Raw genomic sequence first — 19,649 nt, 5'->3', positions numbered from 1 at the left:
AAAATAAATAATTGAAATGGGTATATATTTGTTTTTTGTTAAGTTGCCTAATAATTATGCACAGTAATAGTCACCTGCACACACAGATATCCCCCTAAAATAGCTAAAACTAAAAACAAACTAAAAACTACTTCCAAAAACATTCAGCTTTGATATTAATGACTTTTTTGGGTTCATTGAGAACATGGTTGTTGTTCAATAATAAAATTATTCCTCAAAAATACAACTTGCCTAATAATTCTGCACTCCCTGTAGAGTCAAGAGTGGAGTAGCCATAACCCACCTCCCGTACATGGATGACATCAAGCTGTAGGTGCAGTGCTGTCCTGGTAACAGCAAAGATACTGTGAAATACTCTCAAATTCCCAGGTGAGTTTGAGGAACACACATACCAACCTCTCAAGGAAAGTGAAAGGGAGATTTATATGTATCTCACCCATCTATCCATCAATGGAAATTGATGGATAGATGGGCGAACTCCCAACTCTTGAGCCACAATCGCCCCATGGTATCAAATTTGAAGTATTTTCCTGAGTATCTGTTGCAAGTTTAAAATTCCAATATTGTGACTAACACACACAACCACAACTTTATATTTCGACAGTAATGACGTTACTTTATTTTTGTTAAGCACTGGAGTATCTCTAAATACTCGCGCATGAGCTGTCTAGCCTATACAAGCTCAAATTGCCATTTTACACAGGATTCACATGGTAACATCAGACACAGCCACCACAATTTCTAAAAAAAAACATTCAGGGACATTTTAAAAGTAATAACCAACACAACACCTTACTCTGTGTAACTCTGCAATGCCTCCGTTTGAGATGATGGAATGAGTTTTGAGGTGTTCGAAATTCTTCTGATGCCTGTTACTAGTCCTCAACCCCCCCACACACACTCAAATGCAAACGATCTCCTTATATTGCTCATGTTCAGCTGATTCCTTTTTACACTTTCAAATTAATTCCTTGTGCTTTTGCTTTTGTATTCTTGTGTTAATGATAGAACTCATCTGTCAAACCTGTGAGCCGCATACATTCTGTAGTGTAACTGCATGTGTACACAGTTCCTCAAACGCCTGAGACTAATCCACTCTACGGAGTTATCGATATCAAGATTTAAATACATCAGGGTAGCGGATTTAATCCATGAATTATCCATAGGTGCCTTGTCCTGTACTGTTATTGATTGTCTCTAGTATCTGCAAGTTGGAGTCAATGGCTCAATTAGTTAGCTGAGAAAAAACTGGCTATAACATTATTCATTTATCAAGCACTAACAGTCAAATGTTTGCTAGGTGTGTTTTTTTTTTTCAAATAAATACATTTTCTACTTTTGCAGCCCTAGATAGAAATGATTTTTTGCAGCGCTCATAAATTCTGCTCAGTAACCACAATCATTTCCCACGAGCTCGGCTGGAATCTGTTGAAGAAGGTTTTTAATTCATACAGAGGTTCCTAGTGAATTAGCTTGCAGGTTGTGAGTTTGGCTCTCCTTGCCCCTCATATCCACTTCCATCACTTCCCCTGTCAGAGAAATGAAAGCGTGTGAGCGGGACTGTCCCTCTGCACCTGTCGACACTGATACGCAGATGGGGAGATAATTGCGAAGGGATAATTGTTAAGGAGATAATTGGAGTTTCCATACCCCCTGACAGGAGCTGGTCTGGGCTATGTTTCTGACCCGTTGCCCAGGTAAGCATTTGTTCAGCAGGCGGCAGGGCTCCGCAGCAAACCAGATTGGAGACGTGGTGAGAAACAGTAAGAAGGAGAGACAATAGCTTGGCGTGAAAGGGTTAGAGAGTGAGACACCAGAAGAGAGAGAGATGTTCGGAGCGGAGGGGAGTGCTTTCACACCCTCGATTACCCATTTAATGAGGCGATGCGGTGCCATTGTTTTATTACTTAGAGGAAATAGGAGAGATCTAGATTTCACTGTGTGGTCCCTTTATTTCCCACTGCTAGGCTGGCATCTGTTCTCTTTGTTCGCAGCATTCTCCTTATCATTTCCTCTCACAGACACCCGTGCTTCTCTTTCTTTGCCTTCTGTCTGCTGTCACCTACATTTTCAAGACTCACTTCATTTTTTGCTCATCCTTATTAACCTTCCGTGGCCCCGTTTTCAACTAATATAAACTCTCATGAGTATCCAGTGCGCCCTGACTTACAGTCTAAGTCCTGTTTGGTTGTTCAACTGTTGGTCCCACATCTCCCCCAGAGTTCAGTGTCTTCCTCTCTGGATTTAGTCGATATTTTCCTTATTTTGCCCCCTTTCTTACTCCTTCAGCCACTCTTTTTTATCCTCTATCTCAATTTTCCCTTTTTCTTTGTTGCAAAACACAATTTTATTGCTTTTGTTGAGGAAGTACATCTCTTTTGAGCTTGGGAAGGTAACGCTGTTTAACCTGGGAAACAACAAATCGCTGGAGCAACAAATTGCCGTCTGTCAAAAAACCAACGCCCTTTTTAAAACCTCTTGAACCAGTTTTGACTCCCTTAACTCTTAAGTATCGATTTTCTGGAACATACATGGATCAAAGAATTACCACTACAATGCGCTATGACTAAAAATACTCGTTGGCAGATTTTTCAGGATTTTTAAGGCGATGCAACTGAAAACTGCTTTGACAGCGAAACCCTCCTACGCAGTCATGTCTGGAGACTTTCATGCAGATCTGGGTTGGTGCTGTGTTTTGGTCCCCTGGGTCCCTGTCCTCTGCGCAGAAGGAGATTGATTGCACTGTGTGAGTCATGCTGTGTTGGAGGGCTCGCAGAGTAGGCCACCTCCACCCCATCACCTGGGGGGTTCTTTACAAGCACGATCTGTGTGTGATACGCTGTCTTGTCAAACCCAGTGAGACATTATTGTTATTTTTTATTTTTTTTATTGAAATATTTTTGAGCTAGCGCTTAACGTTTATGAAGGGGTATTGTTTTTTACCCTTAAAAGAAAAATCAGGTCTGAATGCTTGCATACAAATGTGCGGTCTGATTGAATCGGTTATTGACTTCTTTTGCTCGTCCTTTCATTAACATAGCTGATTAGCTCTCCTGAAGATGGATGAGACCAGAGGGACCACAACATGCTCTCTGTTTTTATTACATACATTATCTGGCAGTTATTAGCCATGGGTGGCTGAGTGGAGGATAACTGTGCGCCGAGCAGTGTCTGGTGTCAGATGTGTTTATCTCCCCTCAAAGTGCTCTGTGGTTGATTGAGTGACCCTTCACCCTTGTGAAGGTGGTGTATTTTGCTGCCTCATGTGACAGCTGCCTTCCTGCTGGTGTCATTCCACTCATGTTTCCAAAGGATACTTTAAACTAAGTGCAGAAAAGTACCAAACCCTAGGATTACCAGTGTAAGCCAGCAAAGAAAAGGAAGTTTACTTTTCTGAAAACAAAAAATTTAAAATGTTTTTTATATAGATTTTTCGTTATTTTGTGAGGAATTTAAGGCTTTCATTACAGAACCAGGTGCAGAAAAACGGGAAATGGTATCCAACTAGCCTCTCTGTTGCTTTAGCTACTAGGTTCATACCTACACTGCAACCAATACATTCACTTCTAAAAGGAAATGTTTGACAGCCTAGTGGATTGCTGCTGATTTTGTCCCCCCCTAAATTTTATATGAAGGCCTATAAAATCTATTACATGACAGTTCAAGAATCAAAAAAGTATCTTCGCTTCCAGTAATAAACAGTGTAAGAAAGATAAGAAAGACATCAACCTGCTAGAATCATTTGGGTAGTGACTGTGCAATGCTGTACATATCTCAACACTAGTTTTACCGCAGCCTAACACCTGCTGTTAGAAATGATAGAACTGGGATATTTGGTATTTCGTACTAAACAAAAAGTCCACAGGACAGTGATAAATTGTGCAGGTGCTTAGCAGGATTAGAACCTATTGTGGACACTGAAACTATACTTGAGGTTTTCAGTTATGTGATGTTGTTTTTACCTGACATAAATAGGACTATTGACAGATCATTCCACTGTCTCGAGTGTTGAGAACCACTTTGTATCACTTGGAAAAATAGGCCAAATAAGCAGTGTGTCCCAGGGCTAATTATAAAAGCGTCTCATTATCATCATCAGGATTTTATGTATAAAGACATTTTAAATGAAAATATATTTAAATATAAATGATCTGAGGATTTGATTTTGTGTTGATATGAACGATACATGTAGGAATCTTACCCGTAGTTGTCATTTTGGGGGGCAGGATTGGAAGCATAAGATCCACAAGAAACTTGACTTACCTTGAATTTTGCGTACCGTTTCTATAAAATGGTGCTACAGGTTCACAGCCGCTGGTCACTGTGCATTCATTCCTTTATAAAATGTAACTGTGCTGATTAATCAATCAAACCTTAATAGCTTCATTGGAACTACAGGAAATCTCTGCAGTTTTATATCCGTGCAGTAGTTTCGGAGCTCTTTTGTAACAGATCTCGATGTTCATCCCTTGATTTTATGATGTTGCTCCAGGGTTGTGAGGGGAAAAAATTAGACAGGACCTTTAAATTTCTCACACTGGGCATTTTTTGTTTCCTAATTTCTTATTTTTTTAATTTCCTTTTTCAAGAATTCATGAATAATTGAATAATGTGTTTGGTTTTCCTCTTTCTATAGGCTGAAAAGGGACTAGTTGGAAAATCGTGATGACGTAAAGGTGTAGGATTGGATGAGATGACTTTATGAATCAGTCTAGCAACAGTATGCTGAGCTAGAAGAAAGCTGGATTTAGCAGCTTGCAGCGCTCAGTCTTAGTCTAGTGATGCCCGCAGGAAAAATTCATGATTTCATAGCATTTGAAACAGATTTCTTTGAAGTTTCACAGTAAATAATTCACCAAACTGAGAACGGTATACAGTCGACCAGAGGATAAGATGAGCAACCAAATCGGATGTCCTATTTTATGGAGTCATCTGGCATGTCACTTCTCAGTAGTGAGGCTCTATCAAAAAAAAACGATCTTTATGGATGACTGAACAAGAACTCTCCAATCAGTATGCTCCCTCCAGCTAAACCCAGCTTCCTGTTGCTGTGAAATTTCCTGTCTACCGCTGACCTTAATGTTGCACATTATAATAGCATGTATAACCCAAGGGAGGAAAATAGTAGATACGTGTGTCCCTCCTGTGTGTGTCTGCGTGTGTTTGTGATTCTGATACACATATCAGAATTTGTGGTTTGTCTATGGTCTCCGTAAACCTGTGAGTCCAGATTACATCAATTACTGATTTAGCATTAGGCACAGCACTCAAATGACATTTGTTATACAGTATTGATTCTTTCAAACCTGTTTGTGTGAAGCCCTAAAAATACATTTGTGAGGGCTCTTGGTACAATTCAATTCAGCTGCATTGATTTTTTTTTTCTTATTTATTTCTTTTTGGCATGTCAAGCAAACCCGGACTATTGAAAAAAAGAATCACATACACCCACACAAAGAAGCAATTTTTTAATACCGCGTTTCTGTACACAGGTTAGGGAACAGCTGATGTGGAGCTGCTGGGAGGCAGGCATGTGCAAGGGCACCTTGACACCTCTGACTATATATATATATATTAGGGCTGAACGATTATGGAAAATAATCTAATTGCGATTTTTTGCCCCAATATTGCGATTGCGATGTGATATGCGATTATTTTTTAAGGTATTTGTCTTCTGTATTATTAAACAAAGACAAGCAATACATCATATAGTATGGCCAATACTATATTACATTAATTTTAAACTGTTCTTTCCTGGAAGACAGACCTCTGTTATGATGACATGAGGTGATGCATGAATTGATGACTGACATTTTTATTTAACTTCTTCAATCACAACAGTATATTTGAACATACACAATAGTTTATTTTTAGCTTACAAACATCTGAGCATAAAGTGCTGACAAGGAACCCTGGTGTAAACATTAAAATGAAAGTCAGTACAATGTGCAGATTGCAGAAATATACATAAACAAAATCAGTGGCTTTACCACACTCAGTTTTTCGACATCTGTGAACTACTAGACAGTCATTCAATTAAAAAGTAATATTAAATAAATAAAACTAATAAATAAAAAATACACACATCTTACTGATCTCTGCAGTCAGTAACATTACACATAAAGTGCAAACATAATAGCAATTGTATAAACACACACACAAACACGCCTTTAAAGTTTAAAGGCGTGAAATTGGACGGTCTAGTTCTGATTAGCTAATCAGAAGGCTAGTTCTGATTAGCGTCACCGCTGTCTCGGTGGAGTTTAATAAACTCGGCCGTCTGCTTCTTGCTATCTAAAATATAACCAGACACTGGTGTAAATTCTCGACTGTCTCATACTTCTGTTTAATAAGTTTTCTGTTTGACGTTAGTCAGCTGTGTGAAAACCAAGGAGGAACCCACCCGGGGGATTAATAAAGTTTTATTTTATCTAATCTAATAACTTTAATCTCAGCCAAACCGATTTACTCACGAACAAACAAAACACTGAAAAAAGCCCAACAATAACATTTTTAGGTTGTCTAAGTGACTTATATATTACGTTTAACCCGAGCAGCGAAACTCCGCGGTGATCTGAAAATGATGTGCCGGGAGTTGTGCCGTTCTCGGCCGCATCAGTAACCCTCGAGCTCCCGGCTAGCTGTCGAGCTGGTGGGTAGCAGACGCCTCTGAAAACGTCGAAGCACTTTTGCAAATATGGGATATCTTGATAAACCGAGCAGATATTTGATGTTTACACAACTACTTTCTCGCCTGAAAATATGTTAAAAGTTTATTTTGTGACCCAGAAAGATTAGTATGAGTAATTTTAAAACTTAGTAGCGGCCGCCATTGCTGGAAACTGGAGTTTGGCTGGGCCGCGCTATGAATTCTGGGATATGGTAGTAATTTGGACAGCCTTCGGCGCGTCGCTGTGACGTAATCGGTCTACAAATGTGGCCTCAGGAGGATGCAGCCCATGAATTGTATAATATAATCGCAGTATAATCGCAGCCTTTGCGGTTAGAAAATTGTACTTGATCATGTCGCGATATTATCGCAAATGCGATATATCGTTCAGCCCTAATATATATATATATATATATGTATATATGTATATATTTCCGGCGAATACTGGCATATCCTTAAATGAATTTCTTTTGTTTTCCCAAAAATCTGTCGAATATATTTTTTTCCTATCCATCAAAACTAACAGGATGCTGTTTTAATACTTAAAGTGTACTTTTTTTAGCCATCAAGTCGTCTATCCATATTTCTATCGTAAACCGTTATGGTCACTATTAAGGAGGCACCTTTTCCAAACACCGGCCCAATAGCCCGTCAGATGCAGGAGCAACTGTCACAAACATCCCTCTTTCATGCAGCCAGCATAGACACGTCTGTCATTTAAAATTTGGCTCATGCTAAGCAGAAGAACAGCTGCAGGGCATAGGAAACAGAGAACAGGGAAGACGTGAGTGCGTGAGTTGTTTCTGACAGTTCCTCCTGTTGCGTGAGTATCAGCCCCTTTAGGAATTGAGTTTCTCTCACTCTCTTTCTCTCTTTCTTTCTCTCCTTTTTTCTGCCGCCCAAAGCTCTTTGGCCACAACAAATGCAAATCAACATCTTGTTCATTCATAAGAAAAGCCTGGTATGGATAAAAATGTCAGCTCGGTTCCAATGAGCTTTCCTGCAGCTGTATGCAGTAAACAATTAGTTGCTGACTTTTTGGACATTGTTATGGGTAATTGGTGGTAATGCATTTAAACTTAACTTTGTGGGGTTCTCACATATTTTTTTACAGTGCTGCCATCTTAGGGAGGAGCCACCAAAACAGGCAAATGATAGTCACTCATAATAATCAGGTTGATGAATTACATTCATTTAAAATGAAGCACAGTTACAGATAGGCACCATTAGACAATGTTAAGATTTCGATAGTAAACACACACAGGCCTAACTGTAAGAGTTAAGAGGTTAGTAATGAAACTCTCAGAGACTGATTGCAATCCGCTGTGTGTATGAGTTTATCAAATATCTGCTAACTCCCACATTTATCATTTATTTATCCCACAAAAAGAGAAAGTATAAAGAAATCACCAAGGCTGCTATCATACACCGCAGGTAATTTGTCACAGTTTTACAGTTAAATCATTTGTTACATGGATGCTTGGCTTATACACGGCTGTTGAAATATTATAATTTTAGCGTTTAGTGGTGGGCAGCCGATCAGGAGCACAGAGCTTTAAATTCTTTTAAACAGTTAACTTCACGAGCAAAAAGTCACAGATATTTCTCACTCGCATAGTATGATCCTTGGCACACAGGAGCTCACTGTCTAACTGCTTTTATGCCGACAAGGCCAAAATGGATGAAAAGGAAAGATGAAGCAGAGAGAAAAGTATCCTTTAGTGTTTTTGTTTTTTGTAGTTTAGTTACTTTTTCCAGATGTACCATCCTTCACAGTAAAAATTTTTACCATACCAGCCCCAGTGAAGATGACTGTGTAGCTCAGCCAGGGAGATTCAGAGAGACTAGTTTTTTAAAACGGGCACTGACAAAGTTATGAGTAAACACAAATCATTGTGATATCTGCTAGCTAAACTCACACACTGGTGGCCACTGACAGCTCAGAAAAAGCAATGGCTAGCTTTTATTGTGGCTAAAGAGTTCAGTCTCTTATTGGTGATGTGGTGGAGGAAATGCTACCAGTGTCAGCTTGATATGAAACGGGTTAAAGTTAATACATGGCATAGATGATAGGATATTCAATACTCTGACTGAAACTGCAAAACCTGATGTAAACAGTGTTCATTTTTGATAAGGCAAAAATATGTTAATGAGTAATTCTCTGTAGGTAAGGCTGTAATGTTTATTATCATTTGCAGTTGATTTTTAATGGCAGTAAACTTGTAAATTAACAAATTCCATTTTAATGACAATAATTTTCTGTTATTACAAGTTCATTTCTAATGGACCTCATAATGTAACAAGATCCATTTCAATAACAGTAAACTCTTCTTGTTTCATGCTTATTTTTAATGGCATAAATGTTTTAATGTTACAAATTTCCTTTTAATGGCAGTAATTTTGCAATTTTGGATGTTTTTTAATGTTATAATGTCACAAAACACTTCTAAAAGTAACATTATTATAAGGAAGTGTAACAAGTAGAACCTGAATTCTGGGTGCTGGTGTTTCTAAATTGCTCCCCCCGGCATTAATTTGTATGTATAGAGAGCCTGAGCTGAGCTAAGCTGGAGATGTTGGAACTGGGGTTATTTATATAATCAATAATAACAACCTTAAAAAAGGATAAATAGCTTCTAAATGAGAATCAGCAGAGCTTTACCTCGCAGTTATAGCAAGTCAGAATTTGTTGGGCATTATCCCTTTCTCGTTTTAAGTGATAATAAAAATGGGATGCAGTGAAGCCCTACTGTCTTTCATTATTTCAGAAATTATCTAAGGATTTTTCAAAACCAAGTCACTTTTGCAAATTTGCTAATTCCTCGAGGTGAAAACCCTAATTATGACAAAATGTCCAAACACTCCACAATTCCCACTCCATCTTACGAAAGTCCTTTAGCAGCTCTGAGCTACTGTAATCCCTGCCAGAGAAACAGACTGTTGCCAGGGCAACCCCAGTCCTGCCACCATGGCAGCTGTAACTGTGGCGAGGAGATACGCAGTGCCAGAGTGGACAGGTGTTGCCGGGGTCTTTGAGATCAGTTTAGGTCTCTCAGCCCTGCGTCCAGTGCCGTTACACATGTGGAGCAACACTAACGAGCTGCTCACACACAAACAGACTCAACATGCTACCGGTGTGTACTGCTATCAAGACTCGGACTGCTGAGCTACGCTAATGCTTATGTCGAATTAGACAGGCGCATGGTTGTCTTGCCAACTCGGAGCAGGAGGTCTCTGTCGCATGGTTTTTGTGTTTTTTTTTCCAAACGCACACACTGAAGTGATGAGAAATGACTCATATTCTGTGAAACATTGTAACCTGCTGTAGGGCAGAGTAATGGGGCACTGCACAAAAAGTCAAACAAGCTCCCGTTACCTTTTATTCAAGCAGAACATGGAGGACACCGCATCAAATTGGTCCTAGAAAATTGTAAGGGGATATATATAATGTGTGCTAGTGGAAAGCAGTAGCTGAGAGAGTGTCCATTTATTAGCAAGAGCATGAAGAAAAGATAGTTCTGTTACTGAGTCAGTGTGGCGAGGCGCAAAATGTCTATTTCAGGGCTTGCTTTAAGTAGGGTGACTCACCAGGCTTTGGAGCACTAGAGGCTGCATATGTGTGTGCGTGTTCATGGCGTGTACGCGCGTGTATTTTTCTGTGATATCCCTGTTTTTTCTCCCACTCTCGGTTCCTCACTCTCCCTCTATCTCCGTCACACACACGTGCCTGACCGGAGGGTGCAGGTCTGTGACAGGTTAGGCATTTTGGGTATGGGCCATCCTCGCTCTCTGTCTTTCCCTCAGCTCCTAGCTGCAAGCTGGCCTTCGTGTGGGTACAGGCACCGTCTTCAATCTGTTTGGTAAATACTGAGATAAGTAAGGCCCACCCATCGCCATAGCAGAAAATAGCCCAGACCAGACCTGGAAGTGCAAAGATACCATGCTCTACTGAGAGCACGGTGAGGATATAAAGTGCCGAGAGAAGATCACGAACATAAATTAGCTATTTTAAGAATTTAGGGGGTGTGAAAGAAATCAGAGTGACAGACAGACAATGAGAGAGAGAAAAATGAAGGGACTGAGGGAGAAAGGCAAATGAGAGCTGGAAACCGCCTCCTGCTGCTAGTAAAATGTCAGTGGAACCCTGGGGATGCATTGATTAACCTCTCTACACCTAATCTGCCTCCACCACCTCCACCTTTCACTGAAGGCAAAACACACAGATTAATGCTATGCAGCTGGACCAGCAGATGAGCCCTGCATAAACATGCTATTGAGTACTAGTTAATAGCTCAGGCTCTAAAGACTTCACAGCACCCGGCATGCCACAGATATTTATTTCCTCTTTCTCTCTATCCTCCCACTTTAAAAACCAAAATTTAATCCAAACCATGGATTCAATTGATTTTAATTCAGACAAAATTCTGTTGTGGGATGTGATTAGTTCAGTTTGACTAACCACATCCAGTGAAATGATTATTTTTTTCGATTAGCCTGATCATTTCTCAATTTCCTGGATATTCATCTTACTATAACCTTAGACTCAGAAAAGCTTCAGACCTGCACACGATAGCTCTACAGGCTAATTACGATAATTGCCTATTGGACCATATCACTCTTATCCTACTAGCAAATGTAGGCAGGATGGCGACAAAGTTTAATTTGTCGCTTAATAGACGCTGTGTAACAGCAATGAAAAGATAATTGGATTGATGTTTTTGCTGATTTCATTGTTCAAAGGTTTAAAGACTAACACCCTGTATATCTGCTTGTTTTTCTGTTCTGTCCCTTGCAGTTTGCTCCCAGTTCTCCAAAGGTGTGTATGCCATCATTGGCCTGTATGACAGGAAGACAGTCAACATGCTCATGTCCTTCTGTGGAGCACTGCACGTCTGCTTTGTGACACCATCCTTCCCCATTGAAACAGCCAACCAATTTGTGATCCAGCTCAGGCCCGAGCTCCAGGATGCGCTGGTGGGAGTTATCGAACACTATGGATGGTCCAAGTTTGTCTACATGTACAGTTCCAACTCAGGTAGGAAAGCTGCTGGCTCTCTGTTTGACTTGATGTTTAGGCTTGCCTCCATCGTTACAAAAAAGAAGGATGTCAGAATCTGACGGTGGAATTTCTCTCATGAAAACGAGCATGCGTGCAGACGAAGACAGCCAGTACCAGTAGTTAGACCAGCCACCAGTTGTCATCTTTATATTGCCATGGCGACAGCAGCAGTGTCAATTTTAGCCATTGTGCAGCAACAAGCAGTCATCAGAACGCTTATTTTAGACCACCACTTTTTTACAGACAGGGAGCACCGAATAGAAATATTGACCTGCACTGACTATCAGATAAATCGCACAATGGTACGAAAGATTAAGCTTTTTATTGAGCGCTCCTCAACAGAGACCAGGGTTGCTGCAGTTCCTTTGTCCGTCCGATGAAAGAAAAAAAGGAGTGCTGTAGCATTTAAATTGAACATTTTAATGACACTCCTGCATAGTCAGACAAGAATAAAGTGGCACACCTGTCAGCCTCCTGCTTCTTCCTCTCCATCTCCCCCAGAGCCAAACAGCTATAGCTTTCCCCATAATGCCAGGCCATCTGTCCCAGGTGTTGTGGGTTTTGGAGCATGACCATGATTTGTGTATTTTTTGTGTATGCCCAAAAGCAGGCGCACTTCAATACATTTAGGCTGTATGACAGCGTATTGCAGCTTGTATCTGCTTATGTGTTTGACTTGTGTGTGACAAATAGCAGATTTAAGTCAGCTTTAAAAGACAGATGCCATTATGTCATTCCACACAGCACACAATCAAGCAGTGACAGTAGAGATTTCACAGCAGTCTTTGGCCTGTCAATGCATGATGACCGTAGCGGCCACACATGCCCCTCAGATTATTATTATTTTTTATCTTCTGTGATCCATTTATTAACTACTCACGAATTCTGCGTATGCCTGTGTGTGTGTGTATATTTGTGTCTGAGAGGGTCACCCCTGTGAGTAGTGGGATGGAGCCAGCAGAATCCATATCAGTCGTCTCTGTTGCTTGGATACTATACTGCAGTCACTCTTCCTACATGGTTATTTAAAGCCTTTAAAAGAAATCGTATTTAGTTTGATCAGTTTGTGTAGTATGGTATAGAGCAGCTGTGTTTGCCTCTTCTAAATGTTTCATCAAACTATGTTTTATTAGGTACACTGCATCAGTTAAGTTGACAGTGCCTTCAGGAGATGTTGTGAATTGGCACTATATAAATAAAACTATATTGAATTGAACTGAATTGAATTTTCTAGCATGAAACTCTCGTACACTCTACAGTGTATCTCTTGTAAGTTACAACAACATATTATGGTACAGTACAATTTAAAGTATAAGGTTTACCATAACCATACAAAACTATTTGTCATCATTTGTCTGTACTCTGTCTTAAAATTCATTATGAGGAACAAAGTGCAACCATATGTCGATAGTCTATGGACCCTAAACTCCGTGTCCTTTTTTTTTGGAACTATAACAAGATCTCAGCTTTTGTAGGAATGTCCTCTACATGAAACAACACTGAGTATGAACACTGGCCAGAACCTTTACTTTGTTTCAGGAGCTTTGGCCACTTCTAGCTAAAGATTAACATAGCTTAACAGGGCTAGCCATCATAGCATAGGCTGTAGCGGTGAGCACTGTGTGTGAACTTTCTGTGAGGAGGAGCCACAGTGCATTTATTTCTGTGATTTTCTCTTATGACAACAAACAAACAAACAAACAAACAAAAATGCTAGATTATTGTTGCCTACAATGACCCAGGACACAAAAACAAATTTTGTGAAGTTTCACTTCCTGGTTTAAAAAAGTCCAGTTATTGGCAAGGAATCAAAGTTTAAACACAGCATAGCTAAACATTAACATTTTAACACTATTAAATTGAGAATTTAAAAAAATACAGTATTTTACTGTAAAATTGGTGTGTTGCTCACTTAGTAGATGTACTTTCAGACCAGACTGTTACTGTGTAAACCTGCATTTTTCTGATTTAAAAGACCAAAAGCTCTCTAATTTCTAGTCTAATACATTCATATTCAATGTCTACCTATGTTAGCATTTTTCCAGTGTTTAATCCATTATCCAAAGCAGTCAAGGACATACAAATATATCACATGCATTATCACTCTCCTGCCACCTGAGAGGCTTTAGTATTTCCCCCCTTTTCTATTACCATTTGTCTTGCTCTCTTACAGCATCCCCTAATAAATGTGCCTATCATTTTTATTTTCAGAAGCCAAGAATGGGAAAACAAATTTGATAGCCCATTAAACCTATCATAAACAATATTCAGGAAATAGTTTGCTAAAGTGTTATTTTCTCTGTTCTTGATTGTCTGTTGCCCTGGTCGCCCATGTACTGCCTCTGGCCAAAAGGGTGCTTACGACAGCCAGATTCCATTATGATATCATTCTCTCTCAGTATGCCTTTGAGGGAACATTTTTGTGAGTTCTCCTGTCAGACTGACTTTGATTTAGAGGAGTGCATCAAGCACATTTAAAAATGCGAGAGGATATTTGAGGTAAATCAGTCGGTCAGTGAGGCAAGCAATCAATACATCTGTAACAAAACAAATGAAAAATAAAGAAAACATTAGAATCCATTAATGAGATTCAAACACTAATTTTAGCACACCTTAACTGCTAACCAGCTGTATTCCAAGGTAAAATCAGATTAAGAGCTAAATAAGTATATTAGGTTTTTAAAAGAAATAGAAGAATTTAAAATAAATAGCAAAAGAATGAAAAGATGAAAATCAATTAACTTCTGGGTTCAATGTGTCCCAGTACTAAAAGTAGCTGCTAATGAAAATAATGAGTAAATTCACAGAGTTTCTCTTAAAGTCAGGATTATACAAAGATTTTACACAGTGGCTGTATGGAAATAGGTAAAGCTAGAAATGGTGTGACTTTTGGAGCTAGTGTAACTAAGTATTTAAATTTCCCACCATAATAACAGTGACTGCATAATAATAATAATAATAAATTGTGCATTTGCATGTGTGTCAACTCCAAATGCTGAGCTAAGATAATGTTTGTGGTCGATCTCATTTAAAATTCACTCACATCTTCCAGCCAACGCAATAACACTGAACTGAAAAAAAAGAAAAAGAGCACAGCAGTGCAGCAGTGCAGCAGTGATGAGTTTGGTCGGTCCAGCTTTCATCAGCTGAGTGATCACACAAACAATTACAGCTCTTCCACGGTCTCGTATTATGATTCAGTTCATTTTATTTTTCACATCTCAGACTTGCAAAAGCATTCACAGACATGGCGAACTTCCCGGCGTTGTAGGTGTAATTTGTAAAAGCTGAATAATTTTCACTGTTAATAATTAAGCGCAAAGTATGCCAACATAATAAACTGGTAGGTCCGTGTTTTCAAATATTTCATAGACTAAAGTATGGCTTCAGATTTATGCAACTAACTTATTTATTACAATTTTATATTCATGTTTAAACCATTTCCAGAGTAAATTATATGATTAGGTCTGCCGATTTTGCCCATCATTTTCACTGAACCAAGCACAACCTTTGAGAGAATGAGTTATACCTGGCGACAGGGTCACCACCTTTCTGTCTTTTGAGCTGACTCAGTCTTAAGCTGGAACTCTTTGCTTATAGTTTTATTTACAGTTTTCTTTATAGTTTTTGATGAGCTCTCTGGGAGGATTATCATATTTGGGAACACGGGTCCTGGTTACAATGAGTGGTGCTGTCCATGGTGCTGAAACACTTACTACAGCTCGACTCCATTAAAGTACAGCCGGCCTTGTGACTTTATTCACAGCTCACTATCTCCTGTCTCCCCGTGCTCATCACTCTATCGTTCATCTTTCTGTTAAATGCGTCGGCACCATGAGGTAAAAAGGAATAGCCATGTACCAACCCCTCTGTATCAGTTCCATTCAGCATTCTCACATTCGTCTGGTTCCCTAATTTATTTACATGTGCTATATTGTGGTCATATATAGAGGTGAAACACCATCCATCTTTTTATTTCTTAATGACCTGTTGTCAAAAAAAGCAGCGTGAATTGCCTGGAGAGCAGCTGGTGCGCATTCTAATAAGACCAAGCAATCATCTTTCAGAGGCTGTGACTTCATTTCTCATTCTTCTTTTGACAGGGTCTGTGTTGTTGCTGCTGTTGCTGTTGTTGTGGGAAAGCCAGTATTTGCGTGCATTTATCGTAGAATATATGTGAACCGCGTGATGTGCGGAACGAAGGAGTCTTTAACAGCGCTTGCCAGCTAAGTAACATAGAAGCAAACACAACTACGTCGTGTATCAGTTTGCAATTCTAAATTTTGTGATTGCTATAATTCATTTGGGTAATGGCTGCCAGTCTGCCGTGGGTGAAATTACTTTATTTACTCTGTGGAACAACTGCGGCTGCCAGCTTGAGAGGAATCTGATTGGTCTGCTGCCAGCAGCAAAGAAGTACAACAGTGACTCAGGTTGTAAATCAGAGCTCAAGATCAATGTGTTCCATAATCACCTTTTATATCCTGTCTTAGCATGAGCCTTTAGCTTTTTGGCTGCTCTACCTGCTTCTCTGTGATGCTCGAATGAGTCAGCAGGGTATTGGTGACAGTGTAATTGAGTAGAGCCACCTGTAATTGGGGCTTGGAGGACTTAAAGCTTACTGTGAGTGTGTCGTCTAGCTGATTGTTTGTTACCATGAAAATGGTGATTATTTAGCCCGGCGGTGTGCGAGTTGGAAATGTGCACCTGTATATGTCAGTGTGCTTAATGGACTATCGCATTCGTTACACTTTATCACCAGAGCTACAAGGGAGATTCTGATGGATAAGCTTATCAGGGGCAGTTTGGGTTTCTGTGCAGCTTCTGTTTGGCTCACAAGTTGTCTTAATTTATCTTGCAGTTCATAATATAACTACACAAAGCATGAGGTTACCCCGCATGTAATTTATTTCGCATGCTGTCTAATAAGATGTAGACACTGTTGGATTGCTCCCAGTAGATGAATACCAACTAGTCATTCATCATCTTTGCAGAAGTTCTGTTACAGGTGCCCACACAGTTACCTCCAGAGCTTTCTTTGCGTATTTCAGTTATTCCGTACACTTGGCAAAAACACATGTTCTCATTTGCTTGTCTTCCAGGTCTGTCTGTGCTGCAGAAGGTTCTTGACACGGCAGCAGAGAGGAATTGGCTGGTGACCTCAGTCAATGTGGAGACCATATCGAGTAATGCCTTTGCGAAGGTGTTCCAGGATTTGGACAAGCGAAAGGAGGGCCAGATTATCATTGACTGTGAGACTGAGAGACTCAACAACATACTGCAAATGGTAAAAACATTCACTCTTTTTTATGTTTTCACAATGTATAATCAAATTTTAGCATAAAAACGTGGCCTCATAGCACAACAAAAGCATACAGCTGTTCTTTTAGACAGATGTCAAGCTAAGTATTAGTTATGTATGTGGCTTAAGTTTAAAAGAATTCGTCGGACATACAAAAAAGGCACAAACATTTCAGGACAAATTTATACACATTTTTATCAGATAAAGAAAGGAGGGGATATAAATTTAATGTGGTGGTTGGCTGTTGGTCTATTGTGATGTCTCGTCTGCTGGAGCATCAAGGACAGTAAAAGATAAATAACGCAGCTTTGGCATTTGAAGCCAGCAGTTCTCCCATGATAGGATCATCACTTTCTCACCTCCGCATTGTTAAAAGGAAAAGGATCCTATCATCGCAATTGACTGTTCACAGCCCCTTCCATCAAACACAGACTGTCCAACCATAGCTTAGCAACTGTAACTAGGCAGAGCAGGTCCCTTGAACTCCAGATTATATCACGAAGGCGGTGTCTCTTTGTTGTTACCTTTATAAAGGGTTATTAAAAACACAACAGGGAGATAATATGAAGAAAATGGTTCTGACTAATTATTCACAAAAACAGTAGTTTGGCTAAAGGAAGATATCACAGTAACCACCGCAGTTTACACATGATCCAGTACTAGGATGTTATGTTGGCAGTTTCCTTAGCAACTGCTAAAAATAGTGTTTAAAAATATGAAAAGTGAATGTTTATACGCTTGTAAGAATATTGTGATGGACACACACACTGTGTCATCACCCACTGGTTTTTGAAATGGCGTTTTTTGCAATTAGGTTGTTTGGAGCCATAAATGAATATAGCTGGATGAGAGGGAACAGCGCTACATTATGGGCTAATGCTAGCTAGCTTTATTAGCAAAGTCCACAGACAGCTGTATGGGTGCATTTCACCGACAGTAGCTACAGTTTGTTTTTCTCTTGTTTAAATCACTAATTTGTTAGTCGTGTAACCAAGAGAAAAAAGTTAGACTAGTGTAAAAGATCCTAAGAAAACATTTAAACTGAGTCCACATTACAGCAAATATGTTATGTGTGTTACAGGAGCAATATGAAATTGTCAATCGTGTTCCTTGTTCAATATTATTTGGAAGCCGCTGAAATGTGGGCCATTTTTTGTCCTTTATAAAGTTACAAACACACAGCATCAGATTAGATGGCAGAGTATGTCTAACCTTTGTGATACTAACAGCAGCCGCGTTGGTTTACGCTTGCTAGCATTCACATCCAGAACATGATTACACCTGGCTATGGATGCTTGGTTATGTTCCTGTTATTCTCCAGGTTTTATACATCAGTGCTAGTTAGGACAGCTGTCATCAGTTTATTTTTCCCCAGCTTGTTTCCACTGGTAGAAAGAACGTGAGTAGGGTGCTGGCTGTGTGTCAGGGCTGTAGCCCCAGGTAGTCGCCAGTGGTGTCATCTTTGAACCATCTTTGAGCGAGTAACTGCCTTTCTGCATTAATTAAAGAAAAATAATCCATTAAACAGACTATTATTTCTGACACAGACTAGCAAATTTGGCAAACATTCAAACATCTAGCTCATAGGTGTCAAACTCTGGCCCGCGGGCCACATTTGGCCCGCAGCCTGATTACATTTGGCCCGCGAAGCCATACCAAATTACTATTAGAGCTGGCCTACTGGTATTATACAGCTAATATATATATTGTTTAGTATTAAGCTTCCAGTTTTGAATTTTGGCCCACTGTGTATTTGAGTTTGACACCCCTGATCTAGCTGACTAGTCAGGCTCATCCCTCATTTGGTTATTGGAATTAGCTCAAATGCAGCCTAGCAGACTGTGAACAGGCTTCCATAACAATGTTAATTCAACTCAATGTAGTTTTAGCTTTATAACGCCAAGTCAGTGGTGCTGTGAAGGTGCTGTTATGGTGTACAGTGTTTTACATTCAGCATTGTTAAAATCTGCTAAAAAGACCAGAACAGAACATTTTTATGCTGTATAGTTTCAAATTTTAATACTGAAGGGGATTAGTTGCTTTTGGAGACAGCCTCAGGTGACAGTTTAGCTCTTGAGATTTTAAGGGCAGATTATTAAGTGTTGTTAATAAGAAGCAGTAGATACATTAAACCAATAATTTAGGATACAACATCTACACTTTATTACTAAACTGTTACATTTCTACTATTTATTAGTCTTCCACATTAAACGTCACCTCTGTGGATGCCCTGCCACGGACAGTCTTTTATCATGCACATTATCATGAATGAAGTACTTAGGTTCAAGAGACCCTTTTCACAGGGTTCTCAGTTTAAAATGAGCAAACTGGAAACATTAAAATATATTTTTCATCTAACTCATGTACAGTTCCCGAGTTTAATTACCAGGCTGCTAAGAAAAGCTGTCTTTCAATCAGCAAAATCAGTGGTTGCTGACTCAAAATGAGCTGCTTTTATTCAACCGCTGTCTGAAACCAAGAACCCGTTATTTCAAAAACTTTTGTTCACTTTGTTGTTTTTTGTGGGGGGGGGGGGGTTTACTGCCTTTTACAAGCAGGCATTCTGGCATAATATGAAGGCACCAAGGTGTAATTTGTTTTGCTTGCTGATTCCACGC

The 19,649-nt window shown here is 39.6% G+C and overlaps 1 protein-coding gene across 3 annotated transcripts in view; it reads left to right on the top strand.

Moving 5' to 3' along the window:
• gria1a (glutamate receptor, ionotropic, AMPA 1a) overlaps positions 1-19,649 on the top strand; it is an 81,221-nt gene that overhangs the window by 10,878 nt on the left and 50,694 nt on the right. For all 3 annotated transcript variants that reach the window (XM_085289734.1, XM_085289725.1, XM_085289743.1), the window contains exons 3-4: positions 11,466-11,705; positions 16,832-17,016. In XM_085289734.1, the coding sequence (XP_085145860.1) occupies positions 11,466-11,705; positions 16,832-17,016 (425 nt within the window). The remainder of the gene's footprint in view (positions 1-11,465; positions 11,706-16,831; positions 17,017-19,649) is intronic.

This window comes from Mchenga conophoros, linkage group LG2 (genome assembly GCF_057382185.1).
Source record: "Mchenga conophoros isolate Kocher_MC1m ecotype Shallow Benthic linkage group LG2, M_conophoros_male_GT1.1, whole genome shotgun sequence".
NCBI classification, from domain to species: domain Eukaryota; kingdom Metazoa; phylum Chordata; class Actinopteri; order Cichliformes; family Cichlidae; genus Mchenga; species Mchenga conophoros.
This window is presented reverse-complemented; position numbering and strand designations above follow the sequence as displayed.